General features: G+C 39.0%; 2 protein-coding genes and 1 non-coding gene across 4 annotated transcripts; 2 read left to right on the top strand and 1 right to left on the bottom strand.

Annotated features, from left to right (window-relative positions):
- The first annotated feature begins 5245 nt into the window (after positions 1 to 5245).
- LOC104243811 (uncharacterized) lies at positions 5246 to 9465 on the top strand. Its single transcript, XM_009799070.2, has 3 exons — positions 5246 to 5502; positions 6055 to 6152; positions 8791 to 9465. The coding sequence occupies exons 1-3, from the start codon at positions 5362 to 5364 to the stop codon at positions 9350 to 9352; spliced, it is 801 nt and encodes a 266-aa protein (XP_009797372.1). The 5' UTR covers positions 5246 to 5361; the 3' UTR covers positions 9353 to 9465.
- A 1052-nt stretch (positions 9466 to 10517) lies between these two features.
- LOC104243812 (uncharacterized) lies at positions 10518 to 16445 on the bottom strand. 2 transcript variants are annotated; one of them, XM_009799071.2, is made up of 6 exons: positions 16314 to 16445; positions 16147 to 16231; positions 12405 to 12546; positions 11965 to 12315; positions 11623 to 11879; positions 10518 to 11071 (listed from the first exon to the last, which is right to left on the bottom strand). In XM_009799071.2, the coding sequence occupies exons 1-6, from the start codon at positions 16354 to 16356 to the stop codon at positions 10834 to 10836; spliced, it is 1116 nt and encodes a 371-aa protein (XP_009797373.1). In that variant the 5' UTR covers positions 16357 to 16445; the 3' UTR covers positions 10518 to 10833. The 2 variants fall into 2 exon arrangements, with proteins under 2 accessions (XP_009797373.1, XP_009797374.1); XM_009799072.2 differs by having other exon boundaries at positions 11965 to 12288; positions 16314 to 16440.
- LOC138878816 (U6 spliceosomal RNA) lies at positions 13326 to 13428 on the top strand. The gene has a single exon (XR_011402592.1). It is a non-coding gene; the product is annotated as a U6 spliceosomal RNA (small nuclear RNA).
- Positions 16446 to 21943: the final 5498 nt, after the last annotated feature.

Below are 21943 nucleotides of genomic sequence, written 5' to 3' on the forward strand. Positions count from 1 at the left end.
GTCATGGTGCCCACCTCCCACAAACTCTTGTATATATCCCGTTGGGCTTCAGCATAAACCCAGAGCTCATGCATTTGGCAGGGATTAGCAGTGGAAGATGACTAAACCTGAGCCATTAATCGCTTATTTTCTGCCTCCACAGCCGCGACCCGATCCCCCAGAACCGATGCCTCCTGATCAATCACGCTGATGTGCTCTTCGAGCCTCACCTCCCTGAGGGTAGCTGTCGCTCTCTCTGACTCTTACTCGGATTGGAGTACGCGGATGGTGTTCTCCACAGTCGTCGCTCCCGCCAAAGCCTCAGACCAGGCGCTCTTAATGCTCTCCAATCCAGCGACTTTGCTCTCCATCGCAGTCAATTTTCTCATCCACTCCACGCTCATCGCCTCGACATTGACCAAGTTCTGGTCCATCTCCGACTGCATCAACCTTAACCTACCCTGCAGATGTTCACACTTCGCTGCGATCCCCTTACCCAACTCGAGCTCCTCGTCCTTAATTTGAAGTTGCTCCTCGAGTTCGCTCTTGCTGCGGATGGTCTGCATCAACTCCTGATCCCTTTTCTCCAACTACTCACCGAGAGTCCGATTATGGGGATCCGTCCTCAGCCGCTCATGCATCTCGCGACACCTATCACGGTAACGACGATATTTCTACAGCATCCTCAAGAAAATCCTTGCCCAAATGTTGGCCCTGCGAATGCGTTCCACTTCTACCATATATGTCTGGAAAACGTAAAGACGAGGGTAAGACTAGTACTTTCGAGAAAGGCGAAAGCATAAAGCGAAAACAAAATGTAACTTACCCTTAAGCCCATGACAACCACCTCGTCCATCAACTTAGCATTGGGAACAGACCGAAGGGACTCATTCTCAGCTTTGGAGCATAACAGGTTGAACTGCGGTACCAGATCCTCCCCTTCCGCCAAGAGATTAACACCAAAAGGGATTTGAAGAGTACGGGTCGAGCTCCCCGCATTAACCACCGAATGAGTAAGACCCTCCTCAAACATCCTAACATCGTTAGGGTCCAGATCGAACTCAGATTCATAGTCGTCAGCCACCACACCTTTCCCCCTTTCTGTTGTTGAAGAGGAAGCACGACCTGTTGTAGAAGATGAGGGCACGTCTGAAATCACGATGGCAGCCCCAGAAGTCTGATTATCCACCGCGACAGGTTGTTGATCATCAACATCGGCAAGGATTTTTGATTGATCCAAGACGGTGGCAGGAGATTCCGATTGCTGATCTCGGTCACCAATAATTCCAGCGATTTTCTCCGCCCCTACAGGGGGAGCTGCAATAACACCCTCTCTAGAGCCCGTCGGGGGAGAGTCATCCAAATGAATTATTGTTGGGGGTGTCGTCTCAAACTCTACTCTCCGTCTCTTCGACGACCCCTCTTCCTCTCTAATAGACGATGACTCATCCGTTGGGCGAATGCCAATGGCCGGAACCTCGTCCTGAGAAACGGCCCTCACTAGAGTAACCAAGGCCGCAGACTCAACTGAAGCAGCCCTCGATGAAGGTCGAACAATGGGTACTGCGATAGGGTGAGCAAATGCGGCCGGCTGGCGAAAAGCTAACAGAGGAGCCCCCGCTCTCCGCACTCTCCCTGGCAACGACAAACGACACATAAGAGGTTGAACAAAAAAAAAGGGGGGGAGAAGAGAAAGACCAGTAAGCAAAGGCACCATCTCAGTCCGCACATAAAAGTAATTCTCATAGATACGACGGTTGGTCCTGTCGTCCATCTTCACCACCAGACTGCTCGATCCACGAAGACGCATGTGAATCATCGAACCGCGAATAAGTTGAGGAGCAAAGATGCTGAGCATATGGCCCAAAGTGGCCTCACGACCGGCGAGTTCCGCATACTTGAGCAGCATAAGGAATAACTTGTACAGATATGGCGAATGTTGTGTGAGGCACACTTCGTAGAAGCGGAAAAATTCCACTCCCAACATGGGAAGAGGAAGTGTATACCCTACAAAGAAGGGGTAGGCATAGAACGCACAGTACCCGGGACGGTCGAAGTGAACTATGTCGTTCCCCTCCACCGGCTGCATATCGACGTAATTGGGGATTCCCCGCCTTTATTTCAACTCTACAATCCCCCTTTCCCTCACGACGGAGGGGACAGGTTCCGGTTCCGCCCCACCACTAATACTGAAGTTGGTCGCCTCTTTCCCGGGGCGAGGCAAGATCTCAACCACTGAGGGAACCTCCTCATCCTCCGCCGCATCCATCCCTCCAGCAACCTGAGCAGGACTTTCCGGTACCGGATTAGCGGCAGGGAGATTGTCGCAAGAAGATCACCATCCATTTTCAGTAGAAAGCGCGCCAAAGAAGTAGTAAAAAGAAGAGATGAAAGATTTCAGTGAACAAGAGGGTAAGCAGAAATTCAAGGTATCAAAAAAAAGATATATCTGCAAACTCTCCCAAGCGAAAGATGAAGTGAGTCAATCGAATGACAAGTTTCCTCTATTTATAAATGACATAAATCCCCCGAGCACAAAATTCAAGAGTCGCCATTCAAATCTGATAAGGCACCAAAATGTTTCAGTCTCCTAGAAACGTGTGTCATAATGATGGTAATCACGAACTAACGCTTCAATACCAAACGACGTTTCGATTCCGAAACTGCCGCAGCGGTCCATGAAGATCGAAAGAACGCCGCCACTCCGCTAAAAATCCATAAAATATGGTTAAGGAACGGAAGGTTGTAGGCCAGATTTCTCTCGACTTCGTAACGAACATGATCCGTCTACCGAGTCCGACATAGGACGACCCCGACAGACGGAGAGCCTAACTGTATTGGTCAAAATCTAACCACCACGACCAGATTGCCCGACACCCCGCCTCACTAACTGGGCAGTGAAAGTCAATAGAGCTCACTTCATTTCTCCTATATGACATCCGACGAATCGAAAAGAGTGACGCCTAAAATCACGACCAAGACACATTAGTGGCAAGAAAGTGTCGAGTCAAACAAAGGGTAAAGGTTCCTCGACTATATATAGCCAAGAAAAGCTCTCAATTTAAGGGGGCTTCTCCATTCTCTCGAAAAAGGAAGACAATAAGCTCCCTTCTTTTATTCTAGAAAAAGAGGAAATGACCTCGAAGAGAATATGTAAATCTACTTCCTCATCGATTGATGAGAAGGGCAATGTCGATTCTTAATAAGATCAATCATATCTCTTTCATCCCATATGTAATTATTATTGTTAACTTTCCGATCCGGAATTAATTATGCTTAACTAAGATTTACCCATTCATCTTTGATTGATTTGTTCAGAAAGGTTTTAATAACTTCTGAGTCAAACAAAAATAATTTAATAACTTTAGTGTAATAAAAAAAGTTGAGTGAATATTCATTAAATTTATTTTGCAATTTGAGGAAAAAAGTAAAAGAAAAAGGTAAGACAAAAGTCACAAAACTAACCAGAAGAAACTGAAATCACATAGGTTCGAGAAATGAAATTTATTCTGCAATTTAGGCATAGGCTTGTCTTTTGCCGGAAAAGGTATAGAAGAATTAATACAGCCATTCATAAAATCGCTTAAACTAAATATTACCAATAAATATATAATATATATAATTTATAAATAATATGTGTATAATTATATATAATTAGTTTATAAGTTATAACTAAGAAAAGTAAACAATGCGACAGATAGCGTAAAAATCCCAAATGTTTAAGAATGAAAGTTGCAAGCATTAATCTAAGGGTGAAATTAAAAAATAGCCAGATTTACAACTGACAATTGAAAGATAGCTACGGTTTTAAAAGTAATCAAAATTTAGTCACTTTTCATGTAAAGATAAAATCTGAATAAAAATACTGTTAAAAACGAAAATATTCCAGCATAATATGCTGGAGTTTGAATTTTTTTACATATGAGCTTTCAACATAATATGCTATAATTTTATAATGTGCTGGAGTTCCATCATAATATGTTGGAAGTTTATATGTAGGTTCTACATAATCCTGCATATTATGCTGGAACTTTTGAATCTCGGAGTTCCAACATAATATGCTGGAAGTTTGTACGCATGAGCTCCATAATCCCACATATTATGCTAGAATTTTCTGTATTTTAGCAAAATAATGACTATTTTTTTAATGACTTTGCAAACGCTGACTATTTTTTAATTAGCGACCAAAAAAATGACTCGTGCTATTTTGACTTAATCTAAAGGCCCAGGCCATAAATGAATGGGCTTACATTTAGAGATAAGTGGACAATGACAAGGGCATTTGTATTTATACCCACTTTTTGGGTTACATTTTAACTTGTGTCTGCTTTGTAATAAAAATTACAAGCATACCCACTTTTTCGCGGTACTTCAACATACATGGCTGAAGTAGCAAAGGCAATCACGCAAAACTTCAGCATTCTAGTAGCCGGGCCTGAAGTAGACCGAGTGTGCTGAACTTAAGCATTTTGGTGCTGAAGTTTTGTTCTCTATTTGCTGAACTTAAGCATTCTAGTGCTGAAGTTTTGTTCTCTATTTGCTGAACTTAAGCATTTAGTGCTGAAGTTTTTTTATCATGAATAAGCTTTTTCAAAAACTTCAGCAGAAGATGCCGAAGTTATTTAGTTCATTTGTAAAAACTTCAACACTGTATAAGGTGAAGTTGAATCCATAAGACCACGTTTACTTTATCAATTCTCAACAACTTTTTACATCTCTAACGAAAACATAAAAGGAAGAACAAATCTATTTTCATTATTGTCGTTTATTTTCCTCATTTCAATTGAGTTCATTACAAAATATTATCTTCAATGCCTGCTAGATTAATCATTAATTAATCACCTTTTTTTCTATTGTTCTGGGCTTGTGGAAGACTAGGGGTTTCATGATTTTCTTTTTTTGTCTGTTGTCACCTTTGTCTTGTCGCTTGGATTCTTTATACCTTTCATAAAATGTGAAATTTCCGTGAGGTGATAATATTGGTCCCTTGATTTTTGTACCCAATTAGTATTAAGCTTAGCCATAGAAAAAGAAAAAGAAAACGAAGGAGGAGAAGAGGAGGAGAAAGGGGATGAAATTGTTTAAAAATTGGGTACAAGTTAAAAAAATTTTAAAAAATGGGTATAGGTTAAATTGGGGCGACCAAATAGGACGGCCGTCCAAATTTTACACAATGACCTGGCATCATTTCAACCAGTATCGAAATTTTTTTTCATTTAATATTCACCTTTTTGTATAATTAAAGCCATTTTTAAGCAAAAAAGATAACTAGAGCCGTTAACTTTTGGTTTTGTTGGGTGCTTGATCGGTTTTCTACCTTTTTAGTCTGACATTGGACTCCAGAAACAGGGGGAAGAAGGATTGATTTTCCTCTTTGGGATTATGGGCTCGGAGACGGGTTCATCGCCGTCGTCAGCTCCAGCGACGGCAGCAACAGCATCCCCAAGTGGTAAGAGAAATAGAGACCCAGAAGACGAGGTTTATCTCGACAATCTCCACTCTCACAAACGATATCTTAGTGAGGTGTTTCCCCTTCTCAAAATTCTACTTTTATTTTAGAAATGTGTATGTGGACTTCAAATTAGAAGCTCGCCGATTTTGTTAATCATATTCTCTCTGTCTTAATTTACGTAATACTCTTTTATTTGGGACGTTTCGACATGTTTGAGCATTTCATTTCTATATAACTTTCATGAACTCAAATTTATAAATAATTCAGTTCCGGTGTGATATTTTCTTTATCAAATTACGACCGTTAATATTTGTTTCCACGAATCTAATTCGGTGTGTTAAAGAGGACGAATAGAGTAAAAACTGTAGTGTTTGTTTGGATAAAGAGTAGTTTAGGATTGAAATGCAACCGATTGAATATTCCAAAAGATTGTGGTTTCTTAACAAGGTTATTATAGTTACAAGTGTCTAGTAAATGTTTATTTTCAGATTCTTATGTTGATTGTAATTTTTGAAGATGGATATGCGGCTAGTACTTGAAACGCATGATCTTTGCCGTGTGAGTACTGGCTTTGTGTGCTAGTTGCTTTTGCTATTTATGACGTAACTTGAGGAATTCTGCAGATAATGGCGTCAAGTTTAAATGGACTGACAGTGGGAGACTCCTTACCAGATAATATAGTGGATTCTCCCTCAAGATCCGAAAACATGCTTTATATCAGGTGATGAACTTTCTACTATTTTGCAAGACGGAAAATTACACAGATTTTAAGCAATTTCTGTTTCTCATTTTATGTAGAGAATTACTTTCTTATTCCAACTTTAATCCAACTTCAGTGACTGTTGAAAGTCTGAAATGACACTCTGACCTTAAGCTTATGCTCCAAGTACAAATCCTTTATTAAGTTATATGTTCATGATAGTCCATTGACATGTGATTGCGTTTAACGTGACGAATTCTTCATCGGTACCTTGCATTAGTTTATAGACTTTACTGCTAAAATATTTAGTTCCTTTTGGATATTTTACTGTTTCCACAGTAATGCATTTTTATGCTTAAAAACTTTCTTCTCTTATATAAAAAAGGGAGAAAGAAAAGAGGGGATGAATTTCAATTACAGATGGGAGATTGCTTTTTTGGAAAATGGCCTTTACTTTTAGGTTCTTTACTCTCTCTATCTCTAATTATTTTAGGTTTGTCTTACTCTAAATCTTTGGAAGGTGTGGTGCATGTGGGGATTCTAATGGAAATCTCTCTCATTCCGTCCTTTCTAGTGAGGTCATTACTGTATCAACCTTGAATGTAAAAGCTGTATGAGTCCATTAAAGACCAAGTGTAATAACATTTTCTTCTTACAGTAAGCTGAGTCTTGAGAGAACTGTTTATTATCCAGAGAGATTTATTGATACCTCTACCTGAATGTTGGTGCTCGGGACATAATATTTATATGTAGGCTATTACAACCTATGTTGAACTTTGTTTCTGAGAGGTAGTGGAGTTAAATGGAGAGAGAGCAAGAATGAGAGCAGACAGAGAAGTTGCTTTTCTTCTTCCATGTACATCAATTGTTCCACTGCAGCCTATGCTTTTGTTGATGCTGGTCTCTATTAGGTTTCTGTAGGACCTTTAACATCTATTACTGTTAAATTCAAAAGTTACTAGAAGGATAAATCGAACTACTGGCTTCTCTTGGTCCGTGACCCTGCTCCACATAAAACAAAATGAAGCAAGAAGTAACTATACTATATCTGATTAGCAAGGATCTGGGACTTCAACATCCAATAACTTTCATGACTTGCACGGTCTATGTAGCTGTCCTTTCCATTTCCAGTTTTCACTTGAAACTTACCTGCCTTATTGTTATAATATCAGAGAATATGGCGGTGCCTTTTCTAATATGTTACCCTGTGTGAGTGGGCAGCATTAAACAAACAAGGTAAGATGCAGAGTAGCCACCTGAACTTTTTTAATACTTGCTCAAACGTTTTTACACATATTTCCCTTGTATAAAAATTGCCATAAGCATGATGCGTACTCCACTGTTTGAGTTTCGCTATTTCGTCTTCTATTTAATCCATTAAATTGACCTCTTAAATTTCATAGTCATAATACTATGCTATAGGAGTTGGTCCTATGTAGGAAGTACCAAAAAAAAACACCTAAGATCTGCAAACTGAGGAAACACAATATTATGGCAGTTTATATGGATCTAGTTGCAAGTGAATATACAGTGGTACGGGATTCTGCCGTGTTGATTCTGTGTCTGCATATTTGACACATAAATTAGTATAATTTATAATCAAAGCAACCTCAAAACTGGTAGAGTTAGATGCTCAAAAGATAACGGCTTTTCCACTCATCAGTAATGGAGTGATGAATGACAGAAAACTAGAGTTGGTAGATGCGGTTTGTCATCTGGGAGCTGTCTCCTGTCTTTTTTCAAGAGGGTACTAGTTTCTGCTGATTCTATGATGATCCTAGTTCGATTCATCTACTATGACTCTATGAACCTTGTAGTGACTGTACGAGCTATTCTGCTGCGAAAAGTAAAGTGTTGAGAGCTTTACTTTCACTGACATTACGAACATTTCAAAAGATTACTAGATGAAACTAACAGTGACCCCTCTGTATATCCTGTCATGGCAATTGGAGTTTAGAGCAAAAAAATGTTTAGCAAGGAAGTACAAACCTTATTCTCATTTTTTAAGTGTAACAGAGGGGTCACCGCTGTATGTATTATAGTTCCAAAAATCTGAAATGGAGTGACTTGCCTTCTATTTTGTTGTAAGAAAACCTGATGTGCCGTGCAAATGTCAAGGATACTGTAGTCTGCTGTTAAATAAAACAGCACCACTATTTTATTTTTTGGCCGGGGGGGGGGGGTGTTCCCTAATCCCTTGCAGAACCACACACGATGAGGAAGACACACACTTTAATGTGTAGATAGACCAATCATCACAATACATGCTTTTGGATCTGGTTACTTTTAAGGAGCATTTATTTTCATTTTATCTCTCCCCGAATCACTTGTAGAGATAGACTACCTGTCCCGAGTTTTGGATGTCCTAATTATTTGCAACCCGACAACTTATGTGCAGACGCGGATACATGATTTGAACTCTAGAGGTTCAACTTTTAAAGTTTTTAGCTTTGAACCCAATTATATTTTTTAAAGTTATGGGCAATTTTAATGAATTTTTACACATAAATCCATGCTCCATGCCAAAAGTACTGCCCCTGCTTATATGCATCTGAATATGAGATATAGTTGACAGATGAAGATGAAGATGCTATATTTGCTATCTCCCTTTTTATTTGTTATGAAGTTTTATTTGACTTTATATTATTGGTTTTTTCAGGGAGGAGATGTCCTTTCAGTATTCTCCAATGTCAGAAGATTCAGATGACTCACGATGCTATGAACCTTTGACAATTACCAGCTCCCCCCAATCTGAGAGCACGCCAACTAGTCCAGTCTCACCCTACCGATATCACAGACCTTTGAATGGGTTCTCATCAGGCCCTCCCTCCACGTCATACCCGTCACATTCCTGCAACTTCCCTCCTGCCACATCCTCACAGCCTCGTCAACGAGGCTCTGATTCTGAAGGTCGTTTTCCATCATCACCCAGTGACATATGCCACTCTGCTGACTTAAGGAGAGCTGCACTTTTGCGATCTGTGCAAATGAGGACTCAACCTCTTGGACCATCATCATTTGAGGTGCAACTTAGTCCAGGGCTGGAGCCTAGTCATATGGAGACCGAGGACCGGCCTTGTTCCTACATGAAGTCTTTAGTTGATGAGAGGGAATATAAGATTGACCAATGCTCCTCAATGAGTGTATCAGCACCCGAAAATGGGGAAAGACCTTGTAGAATTTTGAATATGGGGCCGAAAGGAGATGAATCTGTAGATTAAACACAATCCCTATCCCTGACCTTAATGACTTCAATTACTGCACTTGTGCACAACTAAAAACTTCAGTGAACGGCTTGTGCACTTTAGGCTCAAAGATGACAACTTTCCGAAAATGGGCCTGTTCTATAACTCTTGTAAAAATAGCACGGTATAGCGAGTTTCGGACTGGTCATTCAAAAATAGCCGGCGTTTACCAAGTCAATGAAAAATAGTCACTATTTTGCTGCGCAGAGACCGGTCCAGCAAAATATACTGGAATTCGGTGCACCTGTGTATGAACTCTAGCATATTATGCTGGACCGGTATACTTGTTGGAACTCCAGTATATTATACTGGAGTTCTAGTGTACTTATGATGGAACTCCATCATATTATGCTGGAGTTCCAGCATACTTATCTTGGAACTCCAGTATAATATGCTGGAGTTCAAGTATACTTATGCTGGAACTCCAGCATAATATACTGGCGTATTTTTCGGGTTTTGAACAGTGTTTTCGCTCAGATTTATCTTTACATGAAAAGTGGCTAAATTTCGATTACTTTTGAAACTGAGCTATTTTTGAATGACCAGTTGTAAATTTAGCTATTTTTGAATTTCGCCCGTAACTCTTTGCTCACAGAATTCCCTCATTATTTGTGTCATTCTTGCCTTATCCTCCTTACTTCCATGCTACCTCTACTACTCTCTCAAATTTTTCATTTCCTAGTTGAAAAACCATTGAATAGAAACACAAGTATAAAAAATGTCTCAGTGAGAAACCAAGTAAATATTAATTACTTAGTATAAACTGCATGTCAACTAGATCTCAGTGTCTGGTAATAAATATGATGATAAGGCATCCGAGAAGTCCAGGCCAATTCGATTTCCTTTTCCTTTTCTCTATTCTACTCTAAAATTTCCTGTGTTCTCAAACTTGTCCCACACACTCCCATAGTCCCTCGTGTTTACAAAGTAGTCTTCAACCAGTTGAATATTCAGGGTGTACCAAAGTAACTCAAAGAGTTTCATTTTTCTTTCTTTGAATACGTCCACAGAGCAATTTTTCCTACCCCTGCAGTTGGGTAATCTAATATGAAACCAAGTTTATTTAACGAAATTAAAAGTGGAATAGGGGAGGAGATAGCCACTGGCAATGAAGAACCAAGCACCGGTTAGCAATCAATGGTAACCACCACCACAAACAAATCATCAATAGATTTTTCAAAACTCAAAAGGATTCCCCCAATAACAGCGTTTTCAGTTACTAGAAATGAGGCTGTAAAAAGTATAGACAAAAGGAAGGGACATTGACTTGGGGTTTGTCCGAATGGCCCCGTCATCTTGTTAGGCTCATTTCAGCAACTAAAAGCAAGGGCAAGGGGGCACACGAAGGGGTTGCGGAAAGGGGGTACAGAGAGGCTTGAAGAGAGTGACCCTGTTGTTAGCAAGTGAACATTCTTGAATAGAGAAGACAGTTTGAAAATCATGAATCAAATGTCAGATTAATCGATGTTGGAAGGCAGATCTTCAAGGTGCATTATTCCCTCATGCAGCATCTGAAGATCCTCCAAATGCACTTTCTTTTCCTCAAGTTGCAATTTGAGTACTGTCAAGTAACTACTAATTTGTAAACCCATCTTGCATCTAGCATCCTCACTTTCAGACATGGAACCAAAGGATGAGTTGCAAGGTAGTAAAGAAGCTGACAGGCGATGACCACCAACAGTAGTACCATTTAACCTAAGAAGAGAAAAATGCATAAGAAAGTTACACCAAGTGTATTCCCATCAACTATAGCAAAGGCAAGATTAAATTGGAAACAAGATGAACAGAAAGTCAGAAACTTGATTTCAGATTGGCATAATTAAAGTTCTTGACCAAAAGATAGTTGAAATACCATAGGTTATCAACCAGTGTCCACCAATAATGGAAGAGAATATGTTTTGCTAAGGAAAAGAGGAAGATATATTATTCAATGATCAGATGTCAATATGAGTCTTCTCATAGTTAAGAATATGCAAACAATATGGAGTAATGATGCTAAGAGTCGGTGAAAAACTACATGGAACATTGAGGAACATGATTAATGCTGATGCAGTAATAAAGAGAAGCGGTTTCTGGATTCAATTCTCCGCTCCAACTTCTTCCGAAAGGAAACCATGAGAATAGTTTTATACTTTTGACATGGCAAAGTAATAAAAAAATAACCCGGCCCCCTAACCTATAAGAGTTACAACAGATGAATGCAGTAACAGTAAAACATTTCTATTCCAGGTTGAACCACCACTTACTTTTTGAGGATTGACTGTGATTCCGTGTCAGTCTCAACTGTAAATAAGGCATCAACACTATCCTTGCTTACCCATGCCAATCCTTCTGTTGTGCCAACTTTACAGATTGAGTATATCTCACCAATGGAAGCAACTCCGGATATGCCTTTAATCCTGATAGTAACAATAATCGAAGCCCGCAGAGGACGGATTTGAAGACGAGTCTCCCCAAGAGTTAACGCACCAGCCCTAATTGCTCTGTTGCAGGATTCTAAGCTCTTGCCAACAGTTAACAACAGTTAATAAACAAACTTTTCCTCAATGAGGAGAATTTAGGCAGAAGTTCCAGAATCAATAGGATACCTCGAATTGGATGTCCCAACAGTTAAGCCCATCAGGCAGATCCCGGACTGACGTAGTGCAGACCTTTCCAAAGACTGAAACTGCTTCTACAAGCTGAGAAAGGCTGATGGTAGAAGGTACATTCCCAACTGATATTGACCTCCGACCATTCATCCTAGCAGCATCAGAAGTTGTATAAATCGATCCAGAAGCATCATCACCATTGCCAAACTCACAAGAAGTTTGATGTGGTTTATCAAGATTTAAGATTCTGCCTTTTCTGCTTTGCTTGCTTTCACTGCGAGAAGACTTGCTTGAAGATACTTTTCTACCATTATCATGTTTCTGTGGCTCAAAAGGTATTGGTAACATCTTTAAACAAATCAGTCCACGTACCCAATAGTAAGAAGTCCTATATGGACATATAATGTATTGCTCTTAATAAAATCAGAAAGGCATACCACAAAAGGGTCAGGCTTCTCCGTCGCTAACTTCAGCTGCCCAATGGCTCTTTCTACTGGAGAACCCAATTCTGAGAAGTCATCATCGTCATCACAGACAAATTGTAAACCCTTTGAGCTCTTAAATCTTTGGAACTGGAAGCTGGTCAACTTTAAGGTGTAAGAATAGTACAATAATCAATAAGAACGCATGGCATTTGGCCTTAAATACTAAGAATATTAATGTCTATAAAATCCACACTATACAGGAAAATCCACAGGTTGACCTAGCATGAAAGAGAGGGTACAGACAAAATACCAAGGTCTTTTTTGTCCTTTCTTTGCCTTCCAACTTTGATACACCCGAAGTATTTCTCATGTACCTGCCCAGCTTAGCAAATAATAATTCTCCTAAACTAAAACCTCCCGATACTATTTTAACTGTTCATCTAAATAATTATGCTGAAAGCTATTGAGCCTTTAAGAAGGTAGTTTATCCTTTTCACTAGCTATTATGCCAAGAGGTCTTTGCTATGCTTTTGACACATTCAGTACTTTAAGTTTCTGCAACTTGCCCTTGGTTTTCTCCATGCACTGATTATTTGTTGGCCTTCACCTGAACACTATTGTGCAAAGGTGTTATCTCTGCAGATTTACTAATTACTACTTCCTTCATACTAACAAATTTATCTATTTCTATTTTAGGTTGTTCCAAAATTGTCAACATATTCTGATGGAGTTTATTACCTTTTTCATCCATTCATAAAAAATTTCATCAAATATTCTATTCATAAAATGGTTGTTGGACCCATTTTTGAGCAAAAAAAGTTCACATTTTTCCAAATCAACTTTATCTCCACTTCTGTACCCATTTTCACCTATTGTGCAAAGGTATTAATTGCAAAGATTTACAACCCTATTCCAAAATTGTGTTAACTATTTGTCCCTTCGGCGACATCTGATAAAATTCGTCTGATACGGAGAAGATTAGTATGGCTCCTACGCAAGGATGACATGCACAAATCGAGAAATGGTTCAATTTTTTGCAATTAAAAAAAAGAACTTAATATTCTTTCAATATTCTACATTCTGTTGTTTAAAAGGTGCTGCATAGCCCACATTTGAACAGCACAAAGTTCAAATTTCTTTAAGTTCACTTTATATACTACAATTTTGGCCTCATTTTCAACTAGATGTTCTTACCTTAATAATCGTGCCAAACAAAATGGGACACCAAAATGAGACAGGGGAAGTATTTAATCAAACACATTAGATCTAGTTCACCGTTTTCCCTCTGTTATCTCATCAATCAACTGTGCCTCAATCCCAAATCAATTCATCTGCTCTATGAGACAGATTTTGTTTGCCGAACAGCAAATGCCAGCTTTTTTTGATGCATAACCAAAAGGCTGTAGGAGCCAAACAACCCTATTATTAATCTCAATGACATAATTATGGGATCTGTGCATAATTGCATAATCGATTTTAACTTTGCAATCTAAGCCCATCAGAGGGAGCTTCCACATTGCTTATTGCTTATAAAAAAAAAACAATAGAGGGAGCTATCCATTCAATTTCTAAACGTTAAGTAACTTTGGATTGAATTCACTGTGGATAGGCCAATGATTTTGAACTCGAACAAACACACAAAACAAACCAACCCTTGCTATTTTTATGCAGAAGTTATCCAAACATATGGGATAGTCTGGATTTATACATGAACACAAATACATTCTACAAAGTATGCGGTAGAATGTAGATGCATGATAGAGAATAGAAAAACTATATTAAACCAATAACACTAGAATCCATATTTAGTGAGCAATGAGAATGACTGATGAATTAGACAACAACAACAACAACCCAGTATAATCCCACAAGTGGAGTCTGGGGAGGGTAGTGTGTACGCAGACCTTACCCCTACCCTAGGGTAGAGAGACTGTTTCCAATAAACCCTCGTTATCCTTCCCTCCAAGAACTCCCAACCTTGCTCTTGGGGTGACTCGAACTCACAACCTCTTGGTTGGAAGTGGAGGGTGCTTACCATCAAAGCAACCCACCTTGTCAATGACTGATGAATTAGACAAGAATACCAATTGAGGAAGGAAAGGTCAAAAGAGAGACTCTGAATGACTATTATGCATTCACACTCATACAGCTGGAAACCTTTTCCTTTTAATTCATATACCAGCCAAAGAACATATCCATGACAAGCTTTTGGAGATACTTTATATGCACAGGGTACTTACTGAATAACACGCGACCTATGTGAATGCTTATCCACAAGCACTGTATACAGAGATAGATAAGAGGAAATCTACCCCACCCTTTATGTAGTATGGTGAGGGTTTGAGTGTCGAGCGGCCCTTTGTGACTGAATTGCAAAAAATTGGCAGATTTTCAGCAGGCTCTGGAGAATAACTATTCCTAAACTGTAAGTTACGCACTAAACACCTGAATCTCAATTAGGCATCAATTTAGCACTCAAAAGGATCCACATAACTTCCTAAGCATAGCAGGGAAGAAAGGATGCTTAGAACCAGAGTCGGCGTAATACAGCCCAATTGCTATTTATACCTCTGCAGAAGAAAACATTCATTCTTCTGTTGTCTTATGAGCATGTTCAATAATCTCCACTATAGTAAAAGAGGGAATGGTCTAAGGAAAGACAACAACTGAATCTGCTTCATCGTCCATCCATTATATTTTGGTTAATCTATAATGTGGCTTCTTGGGGTAAACCAATCTTAACATCCCTATATCCTGCTCTATGCATATTCCTAGGTTGCATTGGCATGCTTCTAGTAAGTAGTAACAACATCCATATCTTTTTTTTTTAATAACCATGGTGTCTGGGCCAGCTTGCGCGCACCTCGATTGATTCCACGTGATACCTGCTACCTCCCACCAACAATAGATACCATGTGACCCTGTCCAACAAGGTTTTGACAGATGGGAAAAATCATCTAGTGTTTTTGTCTTCGCTGGGATTTGAACCTGAGACCTCATGGTTCTCAACCCACTTCATTGACAACAAGGCAACACCCTTGGGTGCTACAGCATCTATATCATTGAAGTAAAAATTACATAACTGTCCTAGTTACCAATTACTCCTACAAGATTTCAGCTAAAATGCATTCAGAATATTGCAAAACTTGGCGTTGGTTTTTGTACCCTCTCTCTAGGAGAAAAGACACTCATGTCAACGCTTCTCTCTTTTGTTCTCATTACATGTGATTTAAATTTCAATTGACAATTAACTTCGTCTCCTTAGTAAATAATGAAAAACAACGAATAGATTAACTATAATTCATAGTGAAAATATCAAGACGAATTACGACAGAGAGAGTTCAAGTTATGTGCAATGACATTGTATAAATTTTTCTGACCATCAACTAAAATTGACATATAGAAACAGGTAAACTATTCATATCAAGTCTAATATGGTAACCTGGAAAATAGAGTGATAACCCGCTATAAGCAATTAAATTGCCTTGATAGTGTAAAAATTGCAGTGATATTAGTCAATGCTAAAAATGATTTATTTATTTTTTTGATAATTTTCGCATTTAAAGAATCTATATTAGCATTAATAACTAGAATAAAATTGTAAAAGGGATATAGGTAGGCTATTAATCCTCCTACTATTGGCACACTGAAGCAGAAAATTTTTCATACTTCGATTTTTACCGTTGCTTAATCTTTATTTGTAAAACTACCAAGAAAGAAGCTATTAAATCATAAGCTTTAAATCGTATTTTACCTGCTGCAGTTTCGGCCAAAGCCGCTGAACGTTTGAGATTCCGGTAAGATGCCGGAAATGGCTTTGCAAATTCCGGTACGTCCACCTGCGGCGGAGGAAAAACAGTTTAACGGGAAGAGAGTTATATGAAAAATAGTAAAAAGTTAGGGTTTTACAGAGATTTTTACCGGCCATTAAAGCAGAAATTGAAGCAGCGAGTCTCGGCTTCATTTTCACAGGTTGCAAATTGCAATGAACATTTTGCAAGAAGGGACTTTCATTCAAAGCAAAAGTTACTCCTACCTCCCCCTTAAGCTTCGTAGATGTTGGAAAATATGCCCAAAACTTTGCACGGGGTGTGTACAGACCCCAAATCCTTGTTTCTTTTCTTTTCATGTAGCTAATTAATAGGGATTAAGAAAGAATGCTAATAATGAACTCGTGTAAGAAATTTATCAAGCCGTTTCACAAATCACACGGCACAATATAGCATTACACGAAATAGCCAACGACGAAATAACATCTTGGCTCGAGATTCCTCCGAAAATAACGTTAAGCTGAAATGAACATATCCGGCCTGATATAGAGCCCAGATTCATATTTAGATCCATCCACGGACCTCCAACCGATTCTGGCACTGCACTAAACTAATAACCTTTCAAGGATCCACAATAACACCTGATGCACAAGGACAACCATCAAATCCAGAACATACTTCCACAGTCCACAACCAAACGAACCAAGAGCCCTTCGGGCATAACATCTCACATTAGCGATAGTACCAAAAATCTCCACACTTGGTTTTAAATCTTCAATCATTCAAGTGACTACATGTCACACTTATATAATCTTCCCATGGGATACGCTCCCACGACCTTCCGCACCAAACATCAAGTCTGCACCTCCATACCACCGGCTACACTAATGCTGTAAAGCAAATCAAGAATCTGCAATCAGTACGCAAAACCTCTTACACAAGACACTGATCTCAGGTGACGCTAGAGACAATACCAACTTACTTTAACCATCTGAATCTTTTCCTGCTCATCCGAGCTTGTGACATTCTTGTCAACATCGAACTGCAACCTTGATCCTCAACTTCTAATTCTCATGCTACCCACTGCACCTAATCATGCCAATACGCAAGAGTACAAGAATTTCATCATAACTCCTGAACCACTAATAGGGTACACACTTCATCATATAGAAACCTCTCTCTTAACTCATTTCAGGGGAACCATTGCAACACGTGACTGAATTCCCATTACCATAGAAAAATACAAACCTCGAGTAGTGGTCTAAACCACCATTATTCTTCCTGGATCCGTCTACACATAATAAGCTACAATACTCGAATGCCTCCAAATAAATTCAATTACAGCGGTTGTCAAGCCTCGCACGTATCGCCACAATTCACATGTATAACTTAACCCGCTGAAGGAACTGATCATTGCTACCATCATGCCAATTCAACCATTGCTAATGGATTCGACTTCTTCTAATTTACTCCGGACTTTCCTTAGAAATAATAATAGCTCCATTCAAAATATAACGAACCCAAATCCACACTCATCCTAAGTGACCTTATTTCACGAGACCATATTGTCTCAAAACCCACGAACCATCTCGTACCCGTCTTACGCGCATATTCGTATCTTCAACTGGTACACCTCTCCTGATAATTCCTCCATGAATTCGAAGTCATTTTCTCCCATTCCTCTTACGTTGCACCGCAGACCGAAGCTAACATAGAACACTCCAAGCACTTTTCATAATCCATTACAAAAGCTCGATATTCAACCACACTACGTACTCGAAATCCTCAAGCACCGCATCTTAACTTTTGAATCCACTAGGACCGTTGTGGAGAGTCACCCACTCTGACTTGGTCCCGAATATAATCAAACCCCCAAGGCTTCTCTAGCACATGAACACCCTCTCAAAGAAGCACCCGGCTGAATCACCTTTCTTGTAAATCACCTCTACATGAAGCATAAATCCTAAGTCTTCCAAAAGCCTGTAAACAATTCATAAGGCCAATTATAGCACACATTCCTCAAAGCCTTTGCTCAAATCACCACTGATGTTCTCTTCCCTTAGTCGTAATAACCCACCAATATTCCAATAAATAGAAACCTCACAAGTAAATAACCATGCAATCCAATCGTAGGCGGTGGGGCTTTCCCACTTAGCTTGAAGCTACCATTATAGAACTCTGGAACCCACCAGGATTCCATATCCCCTACTGACATGATCTTGCACAATCGCCCCGCCAAATGCCTCAAAATCTTTCTGTTAAACATTTCATGAACACTCTGGATAACTAACCACATTCACATATTCGACCTCTTACCGGATGGCCAGTAGAATTCTTCGCAGAAGCTTTGTCAACACCACGCAGCCACTAACCTGCTTGCAGGAGATAATCCCACCTGAGCCTGTGCTCATTGACCAGTTGTACAAGTCCGTTCACTCCTCATGATCACTAACTAAAGGTGCGATAATATATTACAATCCAAAGTTATGTGGTATTCTTCTTCTTATCAAGCAGATCCTGCCTGTCGTATCTAATATCCCCCGTATAATAGCCAATATTCCAAATAAATTCCGTGGATCTAGCCGCTGCCCACCATGAATCCCAAATCACTCTAAACTTTTCTCAAGGCATGCAGTCATCCTACCACATAACCCAAATTCTACTCTGCCACTCTCCCACTTTGGTCAAACCCTCTCCCTTAAGCAATTATTCGACTTCTGCTTCTTACACTTGGCCTTCTAGAAATTTAACCACCGCATAACACTTCCCACATGTCCTTCCTCATCCTTCGTTGCCCGGTTATTGCCTTAAATCAAAATCTATCTCTATAACACTTGAACCAATAGATCGCTACTAACTTTAAACCTTTCCGAGAATCATCTTTCTCGAGCCATCAACACTAGGAACACAGATTCAAACCTGAATCACCGCACACCGCGATCTCTGATAGCCGCTTCTCCGACACTATTTCACGCTACTCAGCCCCAAAGGCGAATTGAAGAAAATCATAACACCGACGAACTTAAGGTATTCAACAAGGACAATGCCACCACATTAGAGATGAAAGTTCTACCACGCTCGAAAATACCAAGTCTCGTTACTCCATCAACCGAAACCTGAATATTTATAGTCTGACTACCTTTCCTCCGCCGGAAATAAGATACCGAATCTCAATCATGACTCAGTAAACCTCCTTTAAAGTCATTCACTGCCCCGACACATAGAAGAGCATCCTACCATAACATCTGTGAGCACCTAATTTTTTACCATATTTGATTTTTTCACTCACTTTTAGTATTTAAATAGATTTTAAGTTTAATTTTAATATTCTAATTTTATTTCACCTTTTTATAGGTTTATTTTAGATAGTATGAAAATTACAAAAAAAAAAGAGTTATATATTTTTAAAGTATTAGTTTTATCTTTTTCATTTTACAAAGAAAGAAAAGTTTCAACAAAAAAAGCGATATAATTTTCTTTAGATTAGTTTAATTTTAAGTGAGAGGTTTTTGAGAAATAAATATTGAGTGTAGTAATTAGTTTGCTTTTTATTTACTTATTTAGTAGGAGTAGATTTTTTTAGTAATTATCAAGAAAAGAAAAGAAAAAGAGCCAATGGAAAATTGTCGCATGGAAAAGGATTCTCTCTTATCATCTAATTCACATGTACTTTCCTAGCAATTTCCTACAAATAACACCTACCCTAGATAATCGCACTCCCAATCCTTATCTCTTCCACCTATTAATCTCCTAATACCTACACCCTAAGTTGGTCGCACCAAACAAAAAAAAGCAGAGAACGGAAGTCCAAAAGCTAAGAGCCTCACCCAATTCCTCATTTTCAGAAATCAGTCACAACTAGACTTTGAAGGATTTCAGTGAAGAAAGAGTACTGCAATCTTGGAAGGAGGCTCAAGTTATTGATTGCAATATTCAAAGAGATTTGAGACAATGGCGTGGCAGTTTCTTAAGATACAATGAAAGCACTTGTTTCCTTGAAGGAAGCTCTTAAATCAACCAAGGAATTGTTCAAATTCGACAGCGATGGAATCGTCCTGCAGTCCTAGCCATGTCTCTTTCTAACACTCGTCCAGAGTCGAGGTCTTGTTTGAGGTTCCAGTTCGTAATTTCGGCATTTTAGTCCAACGATTGTTGCTTTGTTATTCCGATTAAGTTGCAAATTTCCTGCTTTGTTCATCAATACAAAGGTCCATTTTCATGTCATTTCGGTATTTCCAGTTTGATTCCATGATTAAAAGCATGACTTGATTTGTTTAAGTATTTTTGAGTTCGTCATTTATGTTTGATATATGATTTTGGACTCGTTAATTAGTTCTTATGGTTTATAAATTCTTCTTTTGCCTCTTTGAGTGTTTTAAGCATTATGTCACTAGTATATGGTTTATTCAGTTGCATTTGCTTACTTGCTTTATGTTAGTTTTTTTTTAGAATTATTCCGTCATATACCATGTTAGCCGTCCATGTTTAGTTTTTTATAATCCCATATCCATAAACTCTTGGCCCTACAATAATTTCAAACTGGTCTTAGGAAAATAATTTATGAATTTTTGTAGTTTGCTCTAGGCGCGTAAATGAGTCAACGTGGTCATGGGTACGGTTCCCGTGACATGGTCACGATACGTAAATCCAAACTCGGGTGTGCATTTCATGTGACCCGATCACAACTTCAAACAATAATAAAATAAATATGTTGTAAACCGCAGGTGCATTTTATGTGACATGGTTCACAATGTGTTCCAAAACAATAAGTGCGCGACATCGGGACTTATTTAAATAAAATTCATAAATAATTAAAAATGGTTAAAAAGTAAAAAATGCACAATCGTTTTAAAACATGTAATAAATTAAATAATTAGACAAATTATTAATAGTTGAGCGACCGTGCTAAAACCACGAAACTCGGGAGTGCCTCACACCTTCTCCCGGGTTAACAGAATTCCTTACCCGGTCTTCTGTATTCGCGGACCATAATAAGAGTCAATTTTCCTCGAATTGGGATTTTAAAATAAATCGGTGACTTGGGACACCATAAAATTATTCCAGGTGGCAACTCTAAAATTAAATAAATAATCTCATTTCAATTTATGTCACTTCAATCGGAAAAACTCCCTATCCCCCTCGGAAAAAAGGAGGTGTGACAGTTCTGGCGACTCTGCTGGGGACAAGAACCCAGAATCTCTAGTTCAGGGTTCAAGAATTCGAGCTTAGAATAACTATTATACTTGGCTTTATTTATTATCTGATCTTTATGTGTATGAGCCTAATGTGCTAAATGCCGCTTTTTACCGCTTTGATATTGCTTGAATTATATATAAACTGTTACGAAACCCTCTTCTCTCTGAGTGTTCTAAATCATCTAGGAAGTGTGCACTTCGCGTGACTTCTTTTCTGTTAGAGTCATATCCTAATTTTAGAACGAGGTTCGGATAAATTGCAAAGCCAGTGAAGCTTCTGTATTCCCGGTACGCTGCCTCCCCCCTCCCCCGGCTCGAGCTGTCCGTTTGGGTAAGCTAGGTCTAGATCAATGCATCCAGGTTTTAAACCTAGAATAACATAGCCTCATGTCGGATCCCTAGCAGGAACGCTTGTTTGCATCAAGCACATTTGACTTTAGGGACTCAACACAGGGTTGGGTCCGTCTAGGATAGTTGTACCTAAAAATTAAAAGATCATCTTGATGCATTTTACGTGCTACTTGTACATTTATTTGTTTCGGCTTACATGTTGACCGACTTCTAGAATATAGAAAGAAAAAATCAA

This window comes from Nicotiana sylvestris, chromosome 9 (assembly GCF_000393655.2).
Source record: "Nicotiana sylvestris chromosome 9, ASM39365v2, whole genome shotgun sequence".
Lineage (NCBI taxonomy): Eukaryota > Viridiplantae > Streptophyta > Magnoliopsida > Solanales > Solanaceae > Nicotiana > Nicotiana sylvestris.

Bases quoted from the DNA above. Each gene is read 5' to 3' on its own strand.
- LOC104243811 (XM_009799070.2), top strand. From the start codon at position 5,362: ATGGGCTCGGAGACGGGTTCATCGCCGTCGTCAGCTCCAGCGACGGCA. The intron at 5,503-6,054 runs GTGTTTCCCCTT...GGAATTCTGCAG, and splicing joins ACAAACGATATCTTAGTGAG to ATAATGGCGTCAAGTTTAAA. The intron at 6,153-8,790 runs GTGATGAACTTT...TGGTTTTTTCAG, and splicing joins GAAAACATGCTTTATATCAG to GGAGGAGATGTCCTTTCAGT.
- LOC104243812 (XM_009799071.2), bottom strand. From the start codon at position 16,356: ATGAAGCCGAGACTCGCTGCTTCAATTTCTGCTTTAATGGCCG. The intron at 12,547-16,146 runs GTAAAATACGAT...AAAGTTGACCAG, and splicing joins TTTGGCCGAAACTGCAGCAG to CTTCCAGTTCCAAAGATTTA. The intron at 11,072-11,622 runs GTAAGTGGTGGT...TTCTCTTCTTAG, and splicing joins TCACAGTCAATCCTCAAAAA to GTTAAATGGTACTACTGTTG.